This window comes from Elephantulus edwardii, unplaced genomic scaffold (assembly GCF_000299155.1).
Source record: "Elephantulus edwardii isolate Elephantulus edwardi_28Jun2011 unplaced genomic scaffold, EleEdw1.0 scaffold00014, whole genome shotgun sequence".
NCBI lineage: Eukaryota > Metazoa > Chordata > Mammalia > Macroscelidea > Macroscelididae > Elephantulus > Elephantulus edwardii.
In genome coordinates, this window is record NW_006399764.1 from 29,385,160 (window position 1) to 29,400,617 (window position 15,458).

General features: G+C 50.5%; 1 protein-coding gene across 2 annotated transcripts in view; it reads right to left on the reverse strand.

Annotated features, from left to right (window-relative positions):
• The window catches only part of SMARCA2 (SWI/SNF related, matrix associated, actin dependent regulator of chromatin, subfamily a, member 2), a 191,004-nt gene that overhangs the window by 54,642 nt on the left and 120,904 nt on the right, over positions 1-15,458 (reverse strand). For both annotated transcript variants that reach the window (XM_006881321.1, XM_006881320.1), the window contains exon 26: positions 10,162-10,380. In XM_006881321.1, the coding sequence (XP_006881383.1) occupies positions 10,162-10,380 (219 nt within the window). The remainder of the gene's footprint in view (positions 1-10,161; positions 10,381-15,458) is intronic.

Genomic DNA, 15,458 nt, shown 5'->3' on the forward strand with positions numbered 1-15,458 from the left:
TTCCTTCCTTCCTTCCTTCCTTCCTTCCTTCCTTCCTTCCTTCCTCCCTCCCTCCCTCCCTCCCTCCCTTCCTTCCTTCCTTTCCAGAGGTTACCAGAGGGAGAGGCCCACAGCCCACGGCTGCCCAGGTACCCGGTCAGGTTTCACCACTTCTCATTGTGCAGTCCAGCAGGAAGGCAATGCCAGGGCCGCAAACCTTAAACCTTTCAGTGCCCTCATGGGATATTGCAGCTGTTGGTCACTAACTCCTTGTCCTCCTGAGGGGATGGAGGGCTTTATCCCCCATTTCCATCCTGCTGGGATGCAGCTTTGGCTTATGAAGACCCAGAGGTAACTGAGAGGTGTCACACTGTCCTTTTCACATTGAGGGAGCCCTCACGGGTTGTCCACAGGGAGCTGGCTGCTGCCCAAAGGCCAGCCATTCTGCCCATTCAAACCCACCAATGGGTCAGAGGAAGGTGTGGGGCAGTCCCTCCCGTGTGATTTACAGCCAGCGTCAGCTGTAAGTCCGTTCTGACTGAATGTCCGTGGGTCTATTAGGAATTGCTGCTGTGCACTACTGAGTGGAATCTGACCCACAGTGACAACTCTCGTGTGACAGAGAACTGCCCACGGGGTTTTCTGGACAGCCTCTATCCGAGGAGATGCCAGCCATTTCTTCCTCAGAGCTGCTGGGTAGAAGAGGAAGCCCCAGCCTCAAACAGCAGCCTCAAACTTAGCAGCCGTGCGCCCAGGGTCCTTGACCGGATGGTAGAGACTGATTCCAAACGTGGCTGGGTAAGCCGGAGACCAGCACACCACGCTGACTGACCCAGCTGACCCCCTGTCGCTAAGCGCAGTCTGACCCACAGCGATTCTGCAGGACAGAGGAGAACCGCCCCAGGGCCCGGGAAGGAACAGTTCACTGTCCTGTGGGATTTTCAAACCCTATGGGTCAGTTCTTCACTTTCCAACACAAACCAAAATACCAAACCACTGCCATCAAGTCGTTTCCAGCTCACACTGACCATCAGATGTCCATGGTTGTAACTCTTAACAAGAAGAGGTTGCCCAGCTTTTTCCGATGGAGTGATGAGGGGGTTCAAACTGCTGATCTCTCCGATAGCAGACGTGCACTTAACCCTTCTGTGCCATCAGAGCTCCCTCTGTTCTGTATGTTGTTGTTGTCATGTGCTGTCGAGTCACCTGCAACTCACAGCGACCCTACGTACAGCAGCTCTGAAGCCTGCCCTGTCCCGAGTCAGTCTCACTAATTCCAACACACCTACCCCCACTGTCCCAGTTACTGTATCAATACGTCTCATCCGGGGTCTTCCTCTCCTGCACTGTCCCTCCACCCTTCCAAGCTTGAGGTCCTTCTCCAAGGACCTGTCTCTCCTGGCCACGTGCCCAAAGTATGTGAGACAGAACTTCAAAATCCTAGCCTCCAAGGAGAGACTTGGTTTCACCCTCCCCCAAACAGACGTATTTGTTTTCTTGCTGGACCATGGTATGTTCAAGATTCTTCTCTAGAACCACAATTCAAAGGCATTGATTCTTCCTCTGTCATCCTTTGTCACTGTCCAGCCTTTTTGATGCATAGCAATTAATTTTTAAGATCATGGACTGGATTAGGCACACCTTAGTCTCTAGACTGACATCGTTGCTTTTCAGTACTCTGGAGAGGTCCCTGACAGCAGATTACCTAATGCAATTTGTCTTTTGATTTCCTGACTGCTGGTGCTAAGAGTATTGATTGTGGAGCCGAGCAAGCTGTAAAAAACCTCAATATCTTCTCCATCCATCATGGTGCTGCCAATTGGCCCAGTGGTGAGAATCTTTATCTTCTTGATGTTGACCTTCAATCCATATTGAAGACTATAGTCCTTGACCTTCTGCAGCAAGTGCTTCGGGTCCTCCTCAGTTTCAGTAAGCAAGGTTGTGGTCATCTGCATAATGTAGGATGTTGATGAGTCTTCTACCAATTCTGATGTCACATTCCTTCTCACAGACACCAATCTTCCAAATGATCGGTTCTGCATATAAATTGAAAAGGTATGGAGACAGGATGCATCCCTGATGCACTTCTTTCCTGATTTTGAGCCATGCAATGTTTCCCTCCTCTGTTCTGATGACTGCTTTCCGGTCCAAGTATAGGTATCAGATAAGCACAATTAAATGTTCTGGGATTCCCATTTTTCTCAAAGTTAGCCACAATTTGTTGTGATCCACATAGTCAAATGCCTTCGCCTAGTCAATGAAACACAGATAGACATTCCTCTGGTTGTTGTTGTTGTTATGTGCCGTCGAGCCGTTTTCGACTCATAGCGACCCTATGCACAACAGCCCTAAACCCTGCTCTATCCTGCGCCAACCGCACTGCCTCTGACACACCCATCCCGATTACCCCAGTCACCAAATCAATCCATCTCATACAGGGTCTTCCCCTCCTGCGCTGTCCTTCCACCCTCCCAAGCATGATGTCCCTCTCCAAGGACCTGTCCCTCCTGGCAACATGTTCAAAGTATGTCAGACGAAGCCCCAGAATCCTTGCCTCCAAGGAGCAGCCTGGTTTAATCCTCTCCAAGATGAATCTGTTTGTTTTCCTGGCAGTCCACGGTACATTCAGTACTCTTCTCCAGCACCACAGCTCAAAAGCATCCACTCTCCTTCTGTCCTCCCTGGTCATTGTCCAACTCTCTGATGCATAACAAGCGATTGCAAACACCATGGCCTGTTATCAGGCGCACCTTAGTCTCCAGAGAGACACCATTGTTCCTGAGTACTTTAGAGAGGTCCCTAACAGCAGACTTTCCCATCGCAATACGCTTTTTGATTTCCTGACTGCTGGGCCAAGAGTGTTGACTGTGGAGCCGAGCAAACTGAAGCTGTGAACACTCTCAATCTCTTCGCCATCCATCCTGACGCTGCCAATTGGTCCAGTGGTGAGAATCTCTGTCTTCTTGACATTGAGCCTCAGTCCATACTGAAGGCTGCAGTCCCTGACCCTTCACAGCAAGTGCATGAGGTCCTCCTCAGTTTCAGCAAGCAGGGTTGTGTCATCTGCATAACGCAGATTGTGAATAGATCTTCCACCAATCCTGATGCCACAATTCTCCTCATAGAGCCCAGCCTCTCGGATAATCTGCTCTGCATACATGTTGAAAAGGTATGGAGACAGGATGCATCCCTGGCATACACCCTTCCCATTTTTGAACCATGCAGTGTTACCCTGCTCTGTTCTGACTACTGCCTCTTGATCCAAGTATAGGTTTCGCATTAGCACAATTAAACGTTCTGGGATTCCCATTATTCTCAGAGTCAGCCACAGTTTGTTATGATCCACACAGTCCAATGCCTTTGCATAATCAATGAAACACAGATAAGACATTCCTCTGGTACTCTCTGCTTTCAGCCAAGATCCATCTGACATTGGCAATAATGTCTCTAGTACCACGACCTCTTCTAATCCCAGCTTGTATTTCTAGCCATTCTCTGTCAATATACTGTTCCAGTCATTTCTGGATAATCTTCAGCAGGATTTTGCTAGTGTGTGTGATTGGTCACTCTGAAATAGCAGGAGGGTTTTGGTTTTTTTTGAACTTTTTAAAAAAATTTTTATTCTTTTTTTGTGTGTGTACCATCAAATCTGATCTAACTGGTACAGAAGGAGACTGTCCGTCCTTCTTCAGCAAAGCATCCTGTGAATTCGAACTGTGCACCTCTGGGATTGCAGTGCTGCTTCTTGCCACTAGGCCACCAGAGCTCCCAGCAGGAGGTTTTAAAAAAATCTTTACAAAACCAGATTTTTGGAAATTCACTACCTTGGGGCCACTGACTATCAATCACTCACCTTTAGCTTATCTGGCAAGCATTTAACCACTGCACCACCAGGCCTCCTGACAATACATTTTCCTGTTATATATTTTAACTCAGAGAAGGGGAAACCCTCCCAAATGCTGCATACATGTCACAGGGCAGTGGTGGCTGGGTGGGAGACTTCTCATCTTTCATCCAGTCCTTGTCTGGCCAACGCACCTCTGTGCAGCCAACACCCTCATCTGTTGGTGGAGGCTTGCATCTCACTGTGACGCTCACCAACTTTCTTTTCAGTGAAGCTACGAGACTAACAAAGACGTGGAAGAAAGGCCTGGCCATCCATTTCCCAAAGTTTGCCAGAGAAAACCCTAGCGATCCTAACAGTCCAGTCTGTAACTGGTGCTGGGGAGAGTGTCCCATGTTTCTGTGCGTGGGGTCCTCACGAGTTAGGAGATGACCAGAAGGTGGCCAGCAACAACAGGACGAGACAAGTACATAAACCACAAGACTATCAAGCTCTTGCCTGGGCCAGGCCGTTCCCTCAGGCCCCTCCTGGATCCCAGGGCTTCTGAAATGATTTAAGGATCACAGCATGCCGAGCTCCACAACTCAAAAACCAAATTCACTGCCGTCATGTTGACTCCAACTCGTAGCGACCCCACAGAACAGAGCAGAACTGCCCCTTTCAGTTTTTGAGGCAGTAAATCTTGATGAAACACACTGCCTCGTCTTCGTCCTGTAGAATGGCTGCAGATTTGAACCACAGACCTTAGGGCTCCTCCTGACATAAGTCTATTCACCGTCATCTCCATTGCGTCCATGGGACCCAACTGCACCAAAACCGGAACACCAGACCCACTGCCAGCCAGCCCAATCTAACTCAGAGCGGCCAGGCATTATGAAACAGAGTCTTGGAGTGGTGGAAATAGCTACAGAGTTCAGCTTCTAGTCCAAAGACTGAAAGTTCAAGTCCAAGCAGAGGCATCTCGGAAGAAAGGTCGGGCCATTGCCTTCTCTAAGTCAACATGGAAAGTGAGATGGAGCACAGCTCTGCTGGCCACGCAGGGTCCCCAGGAGCTGGCAACGGCCAAAGGGAACCTAGTCAGAGGGTTACTTTCTTTCCTGGCTGGGCGCTCAGGCTGCACCCCAAAAGCAGCATGCATCAATGTCCCAGTGAAGAGGGACAACACAGTGGACAGTTAGCAGAGGGACACCAGCAGGGGACAGGGACCTCTCCAACCCACACATCCTGGAGACGTGTCAGAACCACGCAAAACAAAGGGTCTTCACAGAAGCCCGTTCCGGCACGAGGCTGGCAATTATAAACAGAACGCAGACTGCAGACCATGTTCCAATTACCTCCAAGTGCCGGGATACAGAGCCACTCACCCAGCAATTAGATGAAGTCAAGGAAATCGCTGAAGGCTTTCCAGGAGGAGAGGGTGCTGAAGTTGGAGGAAGGACCAGAGAAATAGGAAAAAGAGGAAGCCAGCCCCCAGAAAGCGCCTCTCAGCCCACTTCTCAGCTCTGAAGGCACCTCACCGCTCGGGGTGGGCAAGGCCTCACTTTAATCACAGCAGCTTGAAGATGCTGGAAACATAGGCCAGGCCGGGCGGGGACGGTGCTGGACAGAAAGCCTCGGCTGGCTGGGGCATCTCTGCCAGTGCAAGTGGGTGGAGCGTCTGCTCTCACGCAGGGAGCCCCAACGGGAGACCCCAGGAAAGGCTCGGGAGCTGTTCTTCGTGGGCACGCAGGTCCACATGCACGCATGACGACGTGTACTGTTGCTAACACGGCATCAGCTGGACCCCACGGGTAACGGATGACAGCGCTCTGCAGGATTTTCCCAGCTAGAGGCGCCGGCTGGACTTTCTTCCACGGTGAGTTCACACTGCCAACCTTCGCTCTGCTTGTTAAATGCTGTGGCGTAGGAACTGACTCAGGTGACCTGCTGGTGGGTTTTCAAAGGCTTTAAATCGCATGGGAGGCGAGTGCCCAGTGTTTCCCCTGGAGGCGCTGGTGGACTCAAACTGTGTGCCTTTGGGTTGGCAGAGCAACGCCTTACCAGTAGGCTGCCAGAGCTCCAACCATCAGCCCTGCTGTCATCCTGGGTGCCCCGTGGGGAGTCAGAGAATGCAGCTACCAGCCTGGAAGACCCCCCCACACACACACTGTTTTTTTAATTATTAGTTTATTTATTTTATACTGGTTTATTTACAAAGCCTCACCCAGCTGAGGGAGAGCTCACTGCCCTTCAAGGATTAGCCAGTCACCACAGAAGGTGGCTTCTACTGACCCCTCCGTGTCCAAGGTGACTGCGCCCTGCGGGGTCTTCAAGGGCTCATTCTTGGGAGTGGCTTGGTCAGCTCCTTCTTCAGAGGCACCGCTTTCTTCGCTTAAGTGACCTTCTGCTTCCTTCGTGTCTGACGTCCTGGATTGTTCTCTCATGACTCGTTTTTTCACGTGGTTTCCAGCATCCCAGCAACAAGCCGGCCACCAGAACATCAAACCGATGGCGGATGGTGTGACAGACCGAACCAGCGGGCAGAAATGACAGGGAGAAGGAACCTCCTTCAAGGGCAGGATGAAGTCAGTGGCCAGAGCTGCGCTGGAGGGACCAGGTGGACAAACAGGGGGTGGGCATCCTCTCTGAGCAGGACAGCCTCCTGGCACAAGTGCGACACTGCCAGTGAAGACAGGAACTCCGTCAGTGCAGCTAGGCGCCTTGCTCATTCCTATGGAGTCCCGGGAGCACATTGGGTAAGTGCCTGGCTGCTAACCAACAGGTCGGCAGTTCGAATCTACCAGCTGGAGAAAGGTGAGGCAGATTGCTGCTGTACAGATCGCAGCCCTGGAAGCCCCACGGGGCAGTTCTACTCTGTCCTACAGGGCAGCTATGGGGTGTCACACACAGGCGGCAGTGCAATCGGTCTTGGTTAGGTGTCGGCCAAAGCTAAGGTCCACTCTCAGCACTCAGGGAACGGATCTTCACGCTCCGGCCCAGTAGAAGCCCTTGAATTATCTCTCCATTATCCGGAGGGTAAAAGACGCACCAGACAGCATTGCTCTCCGTGAATGAAAAAAGGAAAGAGCAGTGAACAGGGAATTCCGTGTCAGTGTCACAGCCTGGCCAACAAGTTACTAGTTAACACCTAAACCTGGGCAGATTTTCAAGACTCAGTCACAAAGGAATTACGGCGAGGCTGTGCTGGGACGGGGTCATCCTCGTGGGGGACTGACTTCCTGTATTTTAGGGTCAAAATCATCAACGCCATCCGCCTCACTGTCAAGTCCGTAAAGCAGCCTGACTCTGGCTTTCTCCCCTCATTGACTGCGTGAGGGGCTCTGCTGCTGTAAGGGCTACATGGTGTGCTCTTCACCGAAAGGTCTAGGGTTTGAATCCACCTGCTGCTCTGCCGGAGAGAGGCCTCCTGCAGAGTCACAGTCTGGGAAATGCGGTGGGCGCTGCCACGAGAAGGGACAGACTTGACGACACTGGCCCAGCTGTGTGTGTTGTTATTGTCGCCATCGAGTTGACTCTGCTCCACAGTCACCTCGTGGGACGGAGCAGAGCTGCCCTGTCCGGCTTCGGAGGCTGTGACCCTCACAGGAGCAAGCTGTCAGGTCTCCACTGTGGAGATGCTGGGTGGGTTTGAACCACTGATCTTTTAGACCAGGGCTCCTGATGTAATTATCAACGAAAGGAAATGTCCTGGATACGGTGAAGGTGGGGAGGTGAACATAACAAGCCAGCCAATGAACAGCTTTCCATTTCGTCATGAAAAATGACTGATGTGAGTTGGAACTGACACACAGATGGCCCTTCTCTGGGTTTCTGAGGCCACAAGCTGCATGGGGGAGACTGGTCTTCTTGACCCCAGGAGGCGCTGGGCAATCTGATCCAGCACAGAGACTTGACCTTGGGCTACAAGTGCAGCTCCCTCCACAGACAGGGCACCAGAGCATCCTTCCTTAGGAAGCTAGACTTTTCATTTTCCCACATATCCAACGAATATTAGGTGTCAGATAAATGGGCTAAATCACTGGAGACACAAATTGAATCTTAGAAAGAGACAGTGAGGTATTTTAATATTGAAGATTTCCTGGGATATGTAATATTACTTTTCTTAAAGGAGTGCTAGAGATGCACTGGGATAAGTGATTGGCAGGTAACCGAAAGGTTGGCGGTTCAAACCTCCCAGCCGCTCCTCAGGACAAAGACTCAGAAGTCTGCTTCTCTGATTTGTGGCCTTGGAAGTCATATGGGGCAGTTTCTTAAGAGTGTTAAAAAAAAAAGGAAGAGTGTCTTCCAATGATTGTAAAATGAATAAATGCAGCTATATTTCCACCCTAGGAAGAGGAGTAGTTTGCTTGGAATCTCTGGCGATGATAGTGCCAGAAAGATCAACTTTAAAAGGCTGCCCTATATCATTACATCAAGTCCTGGAATGAATGAGACTCCTGGCACTTAAATAAAAAAAATAAAAAAAAGGAATAGGAAAGAATTCTCTTGAGCACAGGAGTAAGAAATAAGCAGCAATGAAAACAAAGGTTCCCATTTACGAGACAACGCCTACCTCACACCACAGTCTCATCGCCCGGGGATCTGGGCAGAGCCAGAGGCCAGAGCGGAACATGACACATGCGAGCTACATTCCACAGACAGGCCAAGCGTTCCATCCTAGAATCTCAAGGCCTGGCCAGCCTCTCTCTCCAGAATCCGGCAGACTTCACCCTTCTTGGAATTCAAGTCACGTCCTCGCCATCAAGCACCATCCTGAGAAAATCACTTCTCAAGTGGAGCTGGGAGTGGTCTTCTCTAGCTAGTCAATCTAAAGACTTCCTCTCTGCCACCTTGCTGACAGCCCACCCTGTGTCATCCGTCCTCTGCGGCCTGGAACCGCGTCCCTTTATGACAGGAGGCCTCCTCCCGGCCAGCACGTCTGGGAGTTTGCTTTCCCCCAGCCGCCCTCAGTGTCCCAGCAGGTCTGGACGGTGCGGTCCAGATGGTCCTGGAGCCCTGGACCCAGACTGCGTCTGGTAACCCTAACCTGAGCGAACATTTGAAACAAAGACGCAATGCTGGCTCTGGGAACTCCAGGGGTACATTGCGTAGCACTCGGGAGCATTCCGAGGTCTCGATCCCCAAGTCAAAACCCCAAATTAATGTTTTCCAAAGGGAATACCACTGCAGGGCCACCTGGTCAGCGACCAAGTCCCTATTCCAGCCTGTGAGCAAAGTTCAGATCACATCAAGCTGTCACCGGGCACAGAAGCAGGGTCCCTCATGGATGGATCCACGATTCCATTGTGACATGAATGGTTACGAGCTCACTGCCTAACCAAAAGGGGGTTAAGTCTACCTACCTACAGGTGCTGCGGAAGAAAGGCCTGGTGACGTACTTCCAAAAACCAGCACACATTGAAACCCTAAGAAGCACACTTCCACTCGGCGACACACGCCTGCCCCCCAGTTGGAACACTCACGGAACTGGCAATTCAAACCTGAGGGGGCCTGGCAATGCATTTCTGAGGGGCCACCATCTAGACAACCGGCCCAGGCTTCTGCCTGGCACCCACAGGTCTCCAGGAGACAGTTGTGGTTTATTTTTTTTTGTGGGGGTGTCCCTGTGTGGCCACTTAACCTCTCGAGGCTCAGCATCTGTCAAACCAGGCAAGGATAAGGCACCCAGACCTCCAAAATGGCCTAGCCAGTCTGGAGCCACCACTGTCCCCAAACAACCTGTCGGCTGTGGTCACACCAAGTTCTACTACAGACCACAGAATGAAGGGCACCATGAACTCTCACAAGGATGTGGAGCGAGGCTGGACGGCTGATCCACCACATCAGAGGTCTCGGCACCAACAAGACCTTGCTTCCAACGGCTGCTTCACCTCCAGCAAGAGCGCAGCCGAGTGAAGCCCAAACACGACCATGACACTCCAGCTGGCACCGCCCTGACCGGGAGACTGGTACTGCCCCAATCGGCGGGCTGGCACCGTCCTGACTGGTGGGCTGGCACTGCCCCATAGGTGGGCTGGCACTGCCCTGACCGGCAGGCTGGCACCCCACGATTGGCAGTCACCGCCCTGACCGGTGGGCTGGCAACGTCCAGATCGGCAGTCACTGTCCTGACCGGCAGCCTGGTACCGCCCCCGACCAGTGGGCTGGCATCGCCCCAATCGGCGGGCTGGCACTGCCCTGACCAGTGGGCTGGCACTGTCCGATCGGCAGTCACTGCCCTGACCGGGAGACTGGCACCGCCCCAATCAGCGGCTGGCACTGCCCTGACCGGCAGCAGCGACCCCTCATTCCGGACGCGCCCTCCGCTGACCGCTCCCCCGGGCGCAGGCCACACTCACCCGCAGCCACTGCTTCTCGGTGAGCGCGTCGCTGTAGTCCACGTCGCGGCGCTGGCGGGACCCTCGGCCGAAGATCTTCTCCTCCTCCTCCTCGCAGGTGAGCCGCTCCACCTCCGCGTCGTCCTTGATAATCCAGGAGGGCAGCTCGTCCTCCTCGATCAGCCGGGGCTTGCGCTTCGGGTTCCGCGCGTCCTCCCGGCGCCGGTCCATGTCCATGCGCTGGGGAGAGACCACAGGGGTCACAAGGGCCAGGGGCTCAGTGCAGACCCCAGACACGCCCAGCCCCCACCAACCCCGGCACACCCACCACCGTCCAGAGCCACCGTCCAGAGCCACCGTCCAGCGCAGGGCTCACGGGGACCCTCTCCACTGAGCGTCCAAAGCTCTCCGGGAGGGACTGCTGCTTTCCGATGGGAGCTGGTGGGTTTGAACTACTGACGTGTGGATTAACAGCCCAACAATCCACCTACCACATCACCAAACCCAATGCTGCTGGGTTGATTCTAACTCACAGCGACCCTCCATCCAGTTTCTGAGGCTGGACATCTTTATGGAAGGAGAAGGCCTCCTCTCTCTCCCTAGAAGAGGATGCTGGGCTTGAACTAGCAAACTCTAGGTTAGCAGTCTAACACATAACCTACTACTGCTGTTTGCTGTAGAGTTGGAACTAAGCCACAGCTGACCCTCCAGCAGGTTTTCAGAGGCAGTTAATTGCCTGGTAGGAGACTCTCTATTCTTCTGCGGAGGAGCTGGTGGATTTGAACCGTATGCCTTCAGGATTACAGTGCAGCTTCTTATGAGTAGGCCACCAGAGCTCCCCAAACCCCTGAAACCTTAACTGCCCTGTTGTAAAGTGGAGCCTGACTCCCCCCACCAGACTTCTGAGGCTGCAAATCTTCCCTGGTCACCATTGCCTCTCTCCTGAGAAGCAGCGGGTGGGTCTGAACTATTCTAAGCTTCAGGTCAGCAAGGTCAACACTTAACTTATTGTCCCACTAAATGTTTTGTTGGTTCTGACTCACAACTACCTTCCATTAGGTTTCTGAGGCTGGAAGTATTTACAGGGGGAGCCTGCATCAGTGTGCTGGCGGATTTGAACCTCTGACCTTTCACTTGGCAATCCAACACATAATGTGCTCTGGCACCAGCACTCCTAAAGCTCTCATATTCCCCACCAACCAGCCAGTCGCCCTTCAGTTCTGACTCCACTGAGCCCTGGGTGTCAGGGTAGCTGTGTTCCACAAGGTTTTCCGAGGCTGGGTTTTTGTGGATTGCCAGGCCTGTATTTTGAGGCAGCTCGGAGTGGATTTGAACTGCCAACCTTCCTGTTAGTAGTCAAGTACCATTCAGGGACAAAAGTCTCCTTGGAGCCCCTCTCTCCTGCTTGAGTAATTGTAGCTCATCCCGAAAGGACAAAGTCTGAGCAGAGATTCTGCGAGGCGAAACCTTCACCTCCACGGCCTGAGCAAGTCAGACTACATGAGGAAGAATGCAGCATCAGGACCAGAGGAAAACCCATCAGCAACCTGCATGGTGCAGACGGCACAACCAAGCTTGCAGAAAGTGATGGGGGAAAAAACTGAAGCTGCCAAGGGTTCATTCGACTTGGATCCACAATCAACATCCTTGGAAGCAACAGTTAGAAATCAAAAGACTGCACACCCATGTTTATCACGGCTCTGTTCACAACAGCAAAGAGCTGGAAACAACCCAAGTGCCCATCAACAAACAAATGGATAGAGAAGCTGTGGTATATTCACACAATGGAATACTATGTGGCATTGAAAAACAAGAAACTCATGGAATATTATTCAAAATGGGTGACCCTGGAGGACATTATGCTGAGTGAAATATCTCATTTACAAAAAGACAAACATTGAATAGGGCCACTGCTGTAAAACAGGACTGACATGGGGTTGAGGGAAGATAGAGAAGGAGGGGAGGAACGATGTATACTTCACTGAAACAGATGAGCGAGAGAACTCTTTAAAAGGGATATGTGCTTAGGTATTATTGTCATGACAGGAGTCTAGAATGAAAGCCGCACAGTGCAGTGGACTTGTAGGGAGGGACTGCATAACAATGAAAGAGTTTTTCTTTTCATTTTCAAGGAGAAGAGTGAATTAGGGGGAGGGGGTGGGCAGAGAGAAAAGTGCAACAATGAATGACAGGAAACTCTAAGTCTCTGTAAACTTTCATTAAAATTAATAAAAAAACCCCACAAAACACCAAACAAACAAAAGACATGTTGCACTGAGCAAATCCGCTGGCAAGTAGCTTTCTACGCTGCTAAAGTTGAGGATGTCAGAGTAGAGACCGAGGTGCACCTGATCCAAGCCTCCCTCTGCCTCTGAGAGTTGGACAATGAATAAGGACAGAGGAGTTGATGCCTTTGAATTGTGCTGTTGGAGAAGAGCACTGAATATTCCACGGATTGCCAAAAAACCCAACAAATCTGGCTTTGATAAAGTGTAATCAGTGTGCTCTTCAGAGGCAAGGACGGAGAGATTTCATCTGAGATACTCAGGGCATGTTGTCAGGAGGGGCCATCAGAGGAACAAAGACCTCATGCTGGGGAAGGTGGAGGGACAGAGAAAGAGAGGAAGAACCCAACATGAAGGGTGGACACAGTGACTGTGACAACCGGTGAGAGAACAAAAGAGATTGTAAGAACAGTGCAAGGAAGGGCTGCTCCTTGGAGGCAAGGATTCTGAAGCTTCATCTGACATACTTTGGCCATGTTGCAAGGAGGGACCGGTCCTTGGAGAGAAACATCATGTTTGGGAGGGTGGAGGGACAGTGCAGGAGAGGAAGACCCTTGATGAGATGGATCGATTCAGTGACTGGTGTGGTGGGAATGAGAGTGTTGGAGACGGTGAGATTGGCACAGGACAGAGCAGGGTTTAGGGCTCTTGTACATAGGGTCGCTATGAGTCCCAAGCAATTCGACGGCACATAACAACAACAACAACAGCAACATTTTCTAAAAGGCCAAAACTGGTAACAAAATGTAGATGAAAATTCTATTACTCATCCTCAAATCTAACCTCTAAAACTCAGCAAAAAATAATTCAAGTCTAACATAGTTCAGCCCTTTAGTGATCCCAGGGCCCCAACACCTGCCAACATTTCCAGTTTCCTGGGTTTGCCGGGAAGCTGCTATCCCAGCTATAGTGTGTGCTATCCCAGTGGGGACCTGTGTAACTTCGTGAATGTAAAGAAACAGCCTTTGCCCACCAGTTCTAACAACTGGGAATGATACATCCCACATTATAGTAGCAACATCCTTGCTGCGTCAAAAACTTATTTTTTCCTAGTTTCAGCTTGTCTTCCAATAATGAAAACAGATGGTGTGAACAAAAAAAAATTCAATACTGGATACAATTTGAACAGGGATGGGTTGTGTGGTTGTTGTTAAGTGCTGAGATATAGGTGACTCATAGCAACCTTATGAATGAAAGACCTGAACACCTGTATAAGTTTCATCATTTCTCCACATTCATAGGGTTTCTGGATGCAAGCTGTTTACGGAAGTGGATGCCACTCCTGCTTCCAAGCTTGTTTTAATCAGGGAGCTTCACCAAACACTGTCCATCATGGGTGACCACTATCACATCTGACACATCAGGGTCACAGGGTTCAGCATCACAGCAACCACGAGTTACCTTGTGGTTAAAATAGTTTTCAAAAAAACAAAACAAAAAAATAGTTTTCACATTAACTGCCTCTGTTTCCCAGCACTTTATACTGAGAATTATGGTCCAGACAGACTGGTATCTATTTTGGGGACACACGGTTGAACCCATGATAGTAACCTCACGTGTGTTACAGAGAACTGAGCTCCAAAAGTTTATCAGTCACTGATTTTTTGGGATGTGGATTGCCAGATCTTTCTTCCAGCGTACCCAAAACCTCCAATCTTTCATTTATAGTCAAGGGCATTCACCATTCTCATTATTCAGGGATCCTACAACTTAGCGAGGTAGGTTCCTCTCCCCAGAAATTTCCAGCTGCAGACTAACCCTACCCGATCCTAAAGTGATGTTCAAGTCAAGGAATGGTCGTATTTCTGTATTTGTTTCAGAACACTTAACTGTGTTCATGTGGAACCTGCATGTGAACCACGAAGCAACTGAACAGAACAAGGAAACGCAGTCTGGCTTACAATCAGGGAAGGCGTGTGTCACGGTTGGATGCTCTCTCCACATCTAGTCAACCTGTATGCTGAGCAAATCGTTCGAGAAGCTGAATCATCTGAAGAACGTGGCCCTGTGATTGGAGGAAGACTCAGCGATCACCATACAGTCCATTATACAGGTAACATAACCTTGCTTAAAGAAAATGAAGATTTGAAATACTTAACGAAGAAGGTCACGGCACAGCCTTTTTAAACCTCAACATCAAGAAAACAAAAATATTCAACACTGGACCAACACACAACGACATGAGAGAAGGCTAAAAGGCTGGAAATGGCAAGGGCTCATCTTCCTTCGGTCCACAGTTGACACCCACGGTAGCAGCAGTCAAGAAATCGAAAGATGTGTTGAGAAAACTGTCACAGGCCTTTCCAGGAGGCTAAAGCCTTGGACCCCAGCGGTGGGTCGCTTCAGGATGGACCCACAAAGCAGCAGCGGGGTGATCTGTGGTAACCTGGCAGAGAACACCCTGCAGCCACCAGCGGCTTCGCAGGACAAAGACGGGCGTCTCCTCCTGTAAAGACTTCCAGCCTCCGGGACCCAAGGGAAGGTCAGCTGAGCCGGCTGTCCGGCTGTCTGTCTCCAGCCACGAGCACAGTACCAGCCGTGCAGAGAACATACCACTGACAAGGCTTAATGTATTCCGGTAAAGTGTGTCAGACACATATGTGGAGCTGCAGAAGATACTTTCAGGAAAAATTCATAGATGACTGCTATGGAAGGCAGTCTTTTCTGAAAAGCACACTTTCAGAAAGAGAAAAAAAGGTTGCAATAAAGGTTTTCTTTTAAAGGGTTCTCTGGTGGATTAGTGGCAAGGAGATGCACTGTCAACCCAAAGGACATGGTTCAAATCCACCAGCTGCTCCACGTGAGAAAGATGAGCAGCCTCTATCCATGTGATTTACAGCCTCCAAAAAACCACTGGAGGGTCTGCTATGAATCGGTTCTGACTGACGGTACATGACAGCAAATTAAGTGGGTATGTTTTGTTGAACTGCAGGGTCTACTATAGAAAAGAAAAAAGAAAAGAAAAGAAAAGAAAAGAAAAGAAAAGAAAAGAAAAGAAAAGAAAAGAAAAGAAAAGAAAAGAAAAGAAAAGAA